A 13,052-nucleotide genomic window follows, 5' to 3' on the forward strand; every position below is an offset into this window, starting at 1 on the left:
CCTTTGAAAACGAAAAGAGAGACAGTCTGTGCATTTTTTAGAGAGTTCTGGCACAGCAACCGCGATCAGTAAAAGTCATAGCCTCCCCATGTGCGTAGACCACGAACCACGATACGGCGTCCGGTATTTTTTGCTCTGGTGGGCACTGAATTATTTTGATAGAAAGTTATGCTTGTAGTTTCACTAGTGGGAGTGAAACGATTTCGAAGGGGCCGCTCTCAAGAATATTGCTGCTGGACGTGGCTGCGCTAAGCTGGACCCGTGAGCTGAGAATTTTTGGAGCGGGTGGAGCGTGAATTTCCTGCTGTCGTGGCGGTGCCATCGTCACACTCTCATAGCAACAGAACGCGGAAATGTTTAAAGATCCCGCCCTGTACATTGTGCTCCAGTGTGGAAGTACTGTTTATGCGGGTTGGAGCCTGTGATAGATCACAGAGTGGAAGTTTAAGCATGGGAAAATTCATTTTCTTATCACAAAGAGTAAACAATTAGCGAGAGCAACAACATTTTCCGAGTTTCGGAAAAAAGGGAAGAGAACTGAGTCTTACTTTACACATTTCCACAGCTTTCAGCCCATAAACATACTGCTGTTTGTTATTATGGTGTACGCAGTAAACCTATACAAGTATTCAGAAGATGAGATTCTTATTCCCAGTAACACTGCGCCTGAGCAAGACGCTTCATATGTCCAGTTTTCCACGTCAAATTCGACTCCTTGGGTACTTTCAATGAACAGAAGAAATAGCATATTTTCGATTTATGGATAGTGGTTAATAACTTTTGAATGTATTTGGAAAAATTATATTGCAGCACTTTTCTTTACAGTCATTAATTCATGAATGAAGATGAAACTGCTGAGAAAATTTTGTTGCTGACTGATTTCTTAGAGATGTTCTGCATTGTACAGAATTCAGGCAAGTGTATTTCACTGACTTAGCTACAGACAGTCTAATGTTGGTATTGTGTGCGCGTGTGTGTAAAGCTATATGATGTACAACATGACTACTAGTTTTGAGCTTTTGTCGACATCTACATCTATATTCTCCGAAGAGGGTATATAAAGGGAGATTCAGCTGCCCCTAATGATGTTGTTTTATACAGACTACAATATTACAGCTGGCATTCATAAACCATGAGAGAGATTCTGATATTCTCTCGCTCGTTACGAGCAAACTGTTTGTCCTACAGAAAAAGTGAGCAAGACCTTTAACTGGGAAATAATGTAGTTAAATTTTGTACTGGAATACGTTTTCGATGGACGGCACGGTTTTCGAGTTATTCAATAAAAACGTAGGACAGTCACGTCCAAAGGAACTTCCAACTCACACTCGTCCGTCACCATCACGATTTCTAATATGTTGCTCGTGGCACTTCCTCATACCACTGTACAAAAATTTCCGACTACAGGAACTATTCCCAATATTGATTGGTCTATTACATCACCAGCATAACCTGCTACTTCGTAAGCACTATTAATTTAATCGTGCCCGTAAGCGTCACCAACGAAAAACGACTTTCGTAAACGTTATGGTAAAACTAATAACGTTGACAATTCTATCCAGACTTAACGCTTCCAAGCACAGCAGCTTCGTACTCAGAAGGCCTGACGAAGACAATGATGCGATCGTTTATTTGATGCTGTTAAAACTCACAAAACTGTTAGGTAAAATTTACACAAACGTCGATTTTACTGTAAGTGGTAGAGTCAGCCGGTGGCGTAATGACGGCACTCAATGAAGACTAAAAAAGGATCGAATGTGGGATATAACTTCTGCAGCCACAAATATTTGTACGGTGGTAGACATCCTAACCCGTGGGGACTGAATACGGGACTGGAGGTACATCAGGAGGTTAGATTAGATTAGTACTTGTTCCATAGACATGAACAAGACACATCGTAATGATGTGAAACGTATCAGGTTAATAAAAGGTGTCTATACAAGAAATTACATTACACAAAATATTACATGACATTCAATTTTTTGTGGTGGTTGGAAAATTACCTACTTACTATATCCAAAAATTCATTTAATGAGTAGACGGAGTTGGCATTAAGAAATTCTTTTAATTTACTTTTAAATTCTATATGGCTATCTGTCAGACTTTTGATGCTATTAGATAAGTGACCGAAGACTTTTGTGACAGCATAATTTACCCCCTTCTGAACCAAAGTTAGATTTAACCTTGAGTAGTGAAGACCATCCTTTCTCCTAGTGTTGTAGTCACGTACACTGCTATTACTTCTGAATTCGTTCGGATTGTTAATAACAAATTTCATATATATATATATATATATATATATATATATATATATATATATATATATATATATGTATATATATATACTCCTGGAAATGGAAAAAAGAAAACATTGACACCGGTGTGTCAGACCCACCATACTTGCTCCGGACACTGCGAGAGGGCTGTACAAGCAATGATCACACGCACGGCACAGCGGACACACCAGGAACCGCGGTGTTGGCCGTCGAATGGCACTAGCTGCGCAGCATTTGTGCACCGCCGCCGTCAGTGTCAGCCAGTTTGCCGTGGCATACGGTGCTCCATCGCAGTCTTTAACACTGGTAGCATGCCGCGACAGCGTGGACGTGAACCGTATGTGCAGTTGACGGGCTTTGAGCGAGGGCGTATAGTGGGCATGCGGGAGGCCGGGTGGGCGTACCGCCGAATTGCTCAACACGTGGGGCGTGAGGTCTCCACAGTACATCGATGTTATCGCCAGTGGTCGGCGGAAGGTGCACGTGCCCGTCGACCTGGGACCGGACCGCAGCGACGCACGGATGCACGCCAAGACCGTAGGATCCTACGCAGTGCCTTAGGGGACCGCACCGCCACTTCCCAGCAAATTAGGGACACTGTTGCTCCTGGGGTATCGGCGAGGACCATTCGCAACCGTCTCCATGAAGCTGGGCTACGGTCCCGCACACCGTTAGGCCGTCTTCCGCTCACGCCCCAACATCGTGCAGCCCGCCTCCAGTGGTGTCGCGACAGGCGTGAATGGAGGGACGAATGGAGACGTGTCGTCTTCAGCGATGAGAGTCGCTTCTGCCTTGGTGCCAATGATGGTCGTATGCGTGTTTGGCGCAGTGCAGGTGAGTGCCACAATCAGGACTGCATACGACCGAGGCACATAGGGCCAACACCCGGCATCATGGTGTGGGGAGCGATCTCCTACACTGGCCGTACACCTCTGGTGATCGTCTAGGAGACACTGAATAGTGAACGGTACATCCAGACCGTCATCGAACCCATCGTTCTACCATTCCTAGACCGGCAAGGGAACTTGCTGTTCCAACAGGACAATGCACGTCTGCATGTATCCCGTGCCACCCAACGTGCTCTAGAAGGTGTAAGTCAACTACCCTGGCCAGCAAGATCTCCGGATCTGTCCCCCATTGAGCATGTTTGGGACTGGATGAAGCGTCGTCTCACGCGGTCTGCACGTCCAGCACGAACGCTGGTCCAACTGAGGCGCCAGGTAGAAATGGCATGGCAAGCCGTTCCACAGGACTACATCCAGCATCTCTACGATCGTCTCCATGGGAGAATAGCAGCCTGCATTGCTGCGAAAGGTGGATATACACTGTACTAGTGCCGACATTGTGCATGCTCTGTTGCCTGTGTCTATGTGCCTGTGGTTCTGTCAGTGTGATCATGTGATGTATCTGACCCCAGGAATGTGTCAATAAAGTTTCCCCTTCCTGGGACAATGAATTCACAGTGTTCTTATTTCAATTTCCAGGAGTGTATATATTGTTAGGCTGCAGTGAAGATCTCTAGCTCTTTAAATGTCTCCAGGATGATCCTTGCTGAGCTCCAGCAATTATTCTGATTACACGCTTCTGTGCAATAAACACTCTTTTACTCAGTGATGAGTTACCCCAGCAGAATATTATGCCATGCGAAAGCAGAGAATGAAAATAGGCGTGGTAAGCTAATTTACTCATATGTATATCGCCAAGTTTTGCAATGACCCTAATAGGGTCACTTTCGTACAACTTCCTTGAATAACTTGAACTACGACATGTAGCGTAAACGTATTCCAGTACAACATTTAATTACATTAAATTTCTTAGAATAAGTTTCTGTTCATTTTTTCTGTTGGGTTAGTAGTTTGCGCATAGCGAGCGAAAGAATATGAAAATCTCACTCATGGTTTACAATGATCAGCTGTAACATTCCGGGTTGCATAAAACGACAGCGCTGGGAGCAACTGAATCATCTTCAACATTAAGAAAGATTTACTGATTGAATTAGCTTTTTTAAATGAGTTGTTTCGGCTCGACATGAGCAATCCTCAGTTCTGTACAGAACAGTAAAGTAACCGATCAGCAAATACTCTACGAAATACAAAACATTATCATCCCATACCATCATCAAACATCCAATGCTCTCACAAAAAACGAGGTTCAAATGTAATCCTAAATGAGCAGAACGAATTTAATCAAATGCTGCTTTTGTAATGTTTTTTAACACTGACGAATGACAGGTTTTAATTAAGTTCTTCCAAAAACAGTATTCTCACCAAACAAACAAAAATTATTATTTTTCAGTGAAGGTGTATACGTTTTATTCAGATGTCACAAATGTACCAGAAGCAGTAGCCTTAAGGGTATCAGAAAGTGAAAATCTGTTGAAATAACGATTTTTTAAAAACTGTGTTAAGTTATACCCCGCTCGTTCCTGAACAAGAATGTGCATGATATTTGTATGTTACGTGTGTACTGATAAAAAGGAGAGAAAAACTTTTTTAAACATTGATACGCCACCTTTTCTCAATGCAGATGTGTTAATTTCGGCTCCAGCAGACTTTCTCTGTTCTAATTCTGTTTATTCTTGATCCTGCCTTACATGATGATCACCTCGGTGCTTAGCGAGTGCAGGCATAAAACATCATCCGAAACTGTACTGAATGCTTTCTCAAAAAATTATTTTGAACAATTAGTTCATGAGCCCACTCGAAGCGTAAATGGTTGCATTAGCAACCTCTTAGCAACAAATAATCCTGGACAAATAGTGAGTATTGTGACGAATACAGGGATTAGAGACCACAAGGCAGTTGCTGCTAGGATCAATACCGCAACACCTACAACCATCAAAAAGAAACACAAAGTATATCTATCTAAAAAAAACTGATAAAAATGCTCTTAACGCTTTTTCAAGAGACAGTTTCCACTCCTTCCCATCTGATCATGTAAGTGTAGAAAAGTTGTGGAATGTTTTCAAAGAGATAATATCAACAGCAATTGAGAGATATATACCACATAAATTAATAAGTGATGGTACTGATCCCCCATGGTACACAAAACGGGTCAGATCGTTGTTGCAGAAGTAACTGCAGAAGTAACGAAAAAAGCATGCCAAATTTAAAAGAACGTAAAATCCCCAAGATTGGCAAAGTTTTTCAGAAGTTCGAAATATACCGCGTACTTCAATACGAGATACTTTTAATAATTTCCACAACGAAATTCTGTCTGGAAATCTGGCAGAAAACCCAAAGAGATTCTGGTCATACATAAAGCACGCCAGTGGCAAGACGCAATCAATACATTCACTGCGGGATAACAACGGTGAAGTCAATGATGACAGTGCCACTAAAGCACAGTTATTAAACACGGTTTTCCGAAATTCCTTCACCAAAGAAGACGAAGTAAATAATCCTGAATACCAATTAAGAACAACTGCCAAGATGAGAAACATAGAAGCAGATATCCTCGGTGTAACGAAGCAGCTTAAGTCACTCGATAAAGGCAAGGCCTCCGGTCCAGATTGTATACCAGTCAGGTTCCTCTCAGAGTATGCTGATAAAAAAATCTCCATATTTAGCAATTATATACAACCACTCTCTCACAGATAGATACGTACCTAAACACTGGAAAATTGCTCAAGTCACACCAATACCCAAGAAGGGAAGTAGGAGTAATCAGCCGAATTACAGGCCTATATCACTAACGTCGATTTGCAGTAAGGTTTTGGAATATACAGCGTATTCGAACATTATGAAGTACCTCGAAGAAAACAATTTAGTGACATATAGCCAGCACGGATAGCTCTTTATACTCATTAAGTAATAAGTGCTATCGACAGGGGATGTCAAATTGATTACATATTTTTAGATTTCCAGAAGGCTTTCGACACCGTTCCTCACAAGCGTCTTCTAATCAAATTGCGGGCCTACGGAGTATCGCTTCAGTTGTGCGACTGGATTCGTGATTTCCTGTCAGAAAGGTCACAGTTCGCAGTAATAGACGGAAAGTCATCGAGTATAACAGAACGAATATCCGACGTTCCGCAAGGAAGTGTTATAGGCCCTCTATTGTTCCTGATATATATTAACTTCATAAGTGACAATCAGAGTAGACGTCTTTGTTTGCAGATGATGCTGTCAATTACCGTCTTGTAAAGTCATCAGATGATCAAAACGACTTGCAAAATGATTTAGATAAGATATCCGTATGGTGCGAAAAGTGGCAATTGACCCTGAATAAACAAAAGTGCGAAGTTATTCACATGAGTACTAAAAGAAATCAGCTAAATTTCGATTACGCCATAAGTCAAACATATCTGAGAGCTGTAAATTCAACTAAATACTTAGGGATTACAATTACAAATAACTTAAACTGGAACTATCACATAGATAATATTGTGGGTAGAACAAACCAAAGACTGCGATTCATTGGCAGAACACTTAGAAGGTGAAACAGGTCTACCAAAGAGACTGCGCTTGTCCGCCCTATTCTGGAGTACTGCTGTGTGGTGTGGGATCCGCATCAGCTGGGACTGACGGATGACATCGAAAAAGTACAAAGAAGGTCAGCTCGTTTTGCACTATCGCGAAATAGAGGAGATGGTGTCACAGACATGATTCGTGAATTGGAGTGTCAATCATTAAAACAAAGGCGTTTTTCTTTGCGACGGGATCTTCTGATGAAATTTCAATCACCAGTTCTCTCCTCCGATTGCGAAAACATTCTGATGGCACCCACCTATATAGGGAGAAATGATCATCAGAATAAAATAAGAGAAATCAGTGCTCGCACGGAAAAATTAAAGTGCTCGTTTTTCCCGCGTGCCGTTCGAGAGTGGAAAGGTAGAGAGACAGCATGTAGGTGGTTCATTGAACCCTCTGCCAGGCACTTTATTGTGAATAGCAGAGTAATCTTGTGGATGTAGATGTAGAACGTAAATACTGCGATCTGTTTACGGTTTACTCGTTTCGGTGACTGAGAAGACGCTTTTTTTCAAAAAGTAATATTGTTGTGTTTATAGTCATATTTTTTCCGTATTTATCGTAAATATGAGCAGAATACTACGGAGAAATAATAATAATAAAGAATAAATGAAAAAAAACAGGATTACTACGGTCGAGTAATCCTGTAACTCTCTCTGTCCAAAGGGCTCTGAGTCATGGAGTAAGAGAGCTGGTGTAACGTGATGTACATAGATACAATCATCCCTACTCTATAGGGATTTCCATCCATGGGAGAACTCAAAAGCCAACGAAAGTTTCAATGACCATGTATAGAAACGCTTGCCTATAGCAGTATTTATGCGCCTAAGAATCCTAAGAATAGGTGTCATGGATGCGGGTCATGTTTCTGTATTTGGATAGTCAGCAGGCTGAAAGTTTTCATTGATGTGATCACAGAGTATGTCAGTTGGCTAGCCTAGGGCGTGGGAGGCTGAGAAAAGTGGCCTACAAATGGCAAAAGAGCCCAGAATTCAAACAGGGCCTCCAAACGTATGCTGGAGGATACAGAAACCGCAACAATGACAGCTATGGACCTAATTAGTTTTAATTGATAGCAGGTTGAACAGATGATAGCATAAACATTAACCTCATTTTTCCGAATGTATGACACTTTTAGCGTTAGGTAAAATTTTCTCTGAGAGTAATACATCTGTGTCAATGAAATTTGGTGTAGAAATTAATTGCATTACTTTCAGTAATATTTGCTAGAATTATGTCAATGAAATAAAAGGTGGGAGAAATATTTAGGTTTTACATTTTTTAAATGCCGGTTTTTTAGGTCACTTGCTTGTCTGTGAGTTTCTTCCGTGCTAACAATACTACTTCCATCTAAGTACTACACTTTCAGAAGGATATGTCAACTTTTGCGCGTCTCAAATTTGGTTTGATCTGAACAAATAGTTTTTGAGAAATGTGTACCAACGTCAGTACGCTCAACCACAGGAAATAGTATCACGACCTGATCCATTTGTAATTTTAATTAACAATGTGTTTGTACTGGTTGCTGGTGAGGAGGAAAGTTACTTATAGTATTTTATTAATGATCTCATTTATAAGCAGCCATCTCACAGTCTCTCAAGAAAGTTAAAATTAAGCTTTACTTGTTTAATCAGAATCGGACGATGACTCTCCTTGTCCGCAGTCTCGATGATTCGAAGCGATCTGCAATCCTGTGTAAATAAAAGTCTTGATTTCCTTGCGTTGCTTAGTCAGTCGGGAAATCTCAGGTAATGCGGAAAGTTTGCTTTGATAGAGTTTAATTATCCGATGAAATAATGGAGCTCTTGGATCTAATAATTGCAGGTTCATTTCCTATTCTTCCGAAGTTTCCTTCTGATTACCAACGAAACGACACCTCCGTGCAAATTTCCAATTAGAGAATACATATATAATGAAATTCCTTACATGCCTTTGATGTAAATGCTCAGTAAATATTTTCTTGAGTAGCATACAATATATTTTCAATCTCTTTCTTCCAGTAATCTCGATAGCAAAATTACAATTATTTCAATGCGGCTATTCGGCACGGAGAAGATCCTAGAAGTCCTCTCAACACACCAGAGAGAATATTACAAAGAGTAATTATTCGCTCATGGAATAGTAATAGTACTGTACTACTTTGCGCATCTATTCTGCAAGTATATAGATGGTCAAGTAGGAAACGTAATTCACTCATAGAATTGTGCAGGGATAATTAGAAGAATATAAAGAGAAATTACACATTTATAGGCTTAACGTGGATTCTACCAAGTAGTAACACTCCGTCTTCACGCCACAAGTGGCCCATCGGGACCATCCGACAGCCGTGTCATCCTCAAGTCGAGGATGCGGATAGGAGGGACATGTGGTCAGCACACCGCTCTCCCGGTCGTTATGATGGTTTTCTTTGACAGGAGCCGCTACTATTCGGATTCTACCAAACGACTATTTTATTAAGTGACGCAGCCTATGAGTTTGCTGATTTCTGGATAAGTTATTCTTGTAACCGCTAATCAGGTACGTCAGCGTGGGACTGATTTTTGATGATGGCATGGTACGACTATGTTTTGCATTTTTTGATTATATAGATGTCAGGATGGTCCATGTCAGACCGAAATCGGCTATTAAAAGCATTAATGCAATCAAGACAAAAAAAGAATATGTATTGAAACCAGTGAATGCAGATTTATTCTCCAAGGACATTATGTAAGTTTTTGCAAGCAAATAAAAGGTTTCTTTCTGTTCTATTCACGGATAACGATTGGAAATCATGATTGCTAGCATGTATCTGCACGAACTGCAATATGCCTGATTTTATCTGCGTGAGATGGATACGTATCTGAGTGAAATGTAGTCGTAATTTCGGCACTAAAAGAAGGTTTCTAGTTGTGCGGCATCTTTATTCGGTTGACGAGTTTTTCAACATTCCTGTTAAAATTTGTCGCTAATCAACAAAGCGTGGCCACTCACACCGTTCTCCTCTGTATATGCTATAAGTCTTCTGTTTGTCCGACTTAATGTGGGTCCCATGTGTTTAAGCAGTACTGATGCTAGGGCATAAAAGGATGTTGTTTGCAACCTATTTTGTACACAAAATGCATTTTATCCACTAAATCATACGTGCATCTACACCTGTATCACACTCCACGAGCCACCTAACTATGTGTTGCGGATGCTACTTCTAGCACGACTAACTGACCCCTCTTCCCCTGTTCCAGTCGCGAACTGCGCATGGGAAGAATGAGTGTCGATAAGCCTCTGTATTAACTCTAATTTTCTCGTCGTGGTCCTTTCTCGAGATGTATGTGGGAGGGAATAATACGATTTGTATGTGAATCCTTGTGACTGGAAATCTTGGGGACCAAGGCCGTTTACTACTGCAAGACAATGAAATGCCTAAAGGCATCCTTATGATTTTATTTATTTCGTAGCGACCGTTTTCGGCGCTTCAATGCGCCAACTTCAAGCCGTAGTTGGTGCTGAAGGGGTTGACACGATTCCTATATGTACCGTGTCAGTGGCCAAATTTTGTTTTCAGCACGCCAAGTTTACAGATAGTTTGCGTAACCAGTTATGTTGGCGACTGATGCGGCATATATAGGGATCTTGTCAACCTCTTCAGCATCAACTACGGCCTGAATAAGGTCCACTGAAGCGCCGATACTGGTAGCTACGAAATAAATGAAATCATACGGACGGCTGTATGAGTTTCATTTTCTTACAGGTGTAATACGTTGTCCGACTTTTCCTGGAAAGAGCTCACTAGAAATTTCATTAGTAAATCTCTCCGTGATGCAAAACGCCGATCTTGTAACGTCTTACATTGGAATTTATTGGGCATCTCGGTGCCGCTCTTGCGCCGACAGAAGCTCCGCTAACGAAACACGCCGGTCTTTTCTGGATCTTTTTTCTCTCTGTCTCTCTCTCTCTGTCCCTCTTCTGTCAGTCCTACCTATCAATGATTCCAGACAGACCAAAAATACTCCAGAATCGGTCTAACGAGCGCCTTGGATAAGTTACATTTCCGTAAGATTCTTCCTGTGGATCTCAGTCTGAAATATGCTTTTAGTACTTGTTGCTTTATGTGGTTACTCCATTTAAGGTCGTTAGTCCTAGATATTTTGCTGTTCCAGAAAGCTGTCATCAATAGTATAACTGTGCAATAGTGGATATCGTTTCCTGTTATGCGTAATACGGTACATTTATTTACGTTCGGGGTCAGCTGCCAGAGCCTGCACCATTCATCAATCCTCTGCAGGTCATTATGCAAATTGATACTGGCTCTTGAGGTTGCTACTTTTAGACAACCGCATCATATGCGAACAGTCTTGAAGAACATCCGACGCTTTCTACTAGTTCATTTATGTGCATTGTAAACACTAACGATCCTATAACTGTAAATATTCGTATGACGTCGCTGATCTATTTATGATTTATTCATGCAATAGTCAAAATTTGCGTACATTTATGTTTCTTTGTATTTCGGCTAATTAAGAGTTAGTCTCAATCTCTGCACTATCTTAATATATCACGTAGATGTAATTTTATACTAAAATATTTTCCGCTGTGATACTTGCATCATATGCGAAAAAACCTGACATTCTAGCCAACACTGTACGCTAGGTCGTTAATGCACAACATACGAGTAGTCATAAGGTTTTTTTTCTGATGTGGACATGTATGAATTGTGCAGGAGAGTTCAGAAAGCTGGATCCAGTGGGACTGCTGGTGGCAATACGGGAGCGCTACGGGGACATCGCCAAGGTGGTAGGAGTGCCTTTTAAGCAGCCCATGGTCTACATCTTCAATCCGGACGACATCCAGAAGGTGGGTTTAAACGCCTGCTGATAGAATCACTAGTGTTGCTTCCGCGGTACGAGCACCAAGGAATCCACTACAAGAATTCTATATTTCTTACTCGTCAGTGCTGGAGCAGGATAGAGATATACAAACGATATGCACTTCAGGAGTTGTTCATGCAAATCTACGATAGAGGTACAAATGGAAACACACAAAACCTACACCGATTCCTCAGCGTACCAAAAATTTCTTTTCAAGCAGCCTTAGAAGTCCTACAGCATTTTCTTGATTTTGCTGTCGCGTTTACTGAGCCGGTCATGTTTATAGATAGTCGACCATGGTTTAACATGTCGAGTAGATGTGTTTGTCGTACTTTGAATTATGGCCGTACAAGATGAACTGTAGCTGTTGAGCATCTTCGTGACTCTTGAGGCGGTTCCCTTTCTACTTCTGACAAATATGACGTGGTCCCCCAGAATTGATTCTCTTCGCATCAGACTATAATGAACACTCAAAAACCTTAATAATTTGTTGTATATATTAGAATCTCTCTTCCCCTTCCTGTTGCATCATGCAATTTACTCACTAATGTCATAACACATGTCTTATCGTCTTGTTCTTTCTTCTAGTTCCTTCTTCTAGTGCGTATTAGGTCACTTAAGGTGTCATGGCGACGAGTGAGTGACGTGCGTTAGCTTGGCTCGCACGTTTACGTGAAATCTAGAGGTGTTTTAAGCAGTTAGGCTAGTCTACATATACTGAAGCCGTATATCTACTTCCAAGTGTCGTATTTTACATCACATACTGAGCACCAATTACACGGAATCGCACTTAAAATGGAAAATCGCCGAACAACGCGCAGTGCAGCCAACGGCCAGGCCGGAGACAGCGCAGGCGTGGAGTCTACACCGGGAGTTGCGGCCGCTTCGCCCGGCATCGCTGACATCGCCGCACTCGTGAAGGCTGAGGTGAGTGCCGCGCTGCAGGCTAACGAGACGCTCGGGCTCGTTGTTCAAACCATCACTGATGCTGTCACTGCAGCAGTGACGGACAAAATACAGCAAACTGTGGAGACGAATGCGAGCGAGATCCGTGCACTGGACGCATCGTTAAAAGCAAGTGAGGAGAAAGCACGACTGCTCGAACACAAATTGATTGAGAAGACGGACGAGCTCGAACAATATCAGAGACGCAATATTCTCAGACTGTTCGGCATTCCAGAGAGCAGCAGCGAGAACACAGATGAACTTGTGACAAACCTTGTCCAAGAAAAGGTAGGCGTGCAGGTGACTCTGAGTGACATTGACAGAAGTCATAGAGTGGGTCGTAGGTCGCCAGGTTCTACTAAACCAAGACCTATAATAGTGAAATTTGTGTCATATAGGAAAAGATCTGAAATCTTCAGAGGAAAAAAGAATCTCGCGAAGTCGGGTCTGACAGTGCGCAAGGATCTAACATCTGAAAGACTAAACATTTTGAAGAGAGCGATTTCGAAATTTGGGCT

General features: G+C 41.7%; 1 protein-coding gene across 1 annotated transcript in view; it reads left to right on the forward strand.

The window, feature by feature from the left end:
- The window catches only part of LOC126267080 (probable cytochrome P450 301a1, mitochondrial), a 158,970-nt gene that overhangs the window by 37,365 nt on the left and 108,553 nt on the right, over positions 1-13,052 (forward strand). The window contains exon 3 of the mRNA XM_049971943.1: positions 11,442-11,575. Coding sequence (XP_049827900.1) covers positions 11,442-11,575 — 134 coding nt within the window. The remainder of the gene's footprint in view (positions 1-11,441; positions 11,576-13,052) is intronic.

The sequence above is a fragment of the Schistocerca gregaria genome, chromosome 4 (genome assembly GCF_023897955.1).
Source record: "Schistocerca gregaria isolate iqSchGreg1 chromosome 4, iqSchGreg1.2, whole genome shotgun sequence".
Lineage (NCBI taxonomy): Eukaryota > Metazoa > Arthropoda > Insecta > Orthoptera > Acrididae > Schistocerca > Schistocerca gregaria.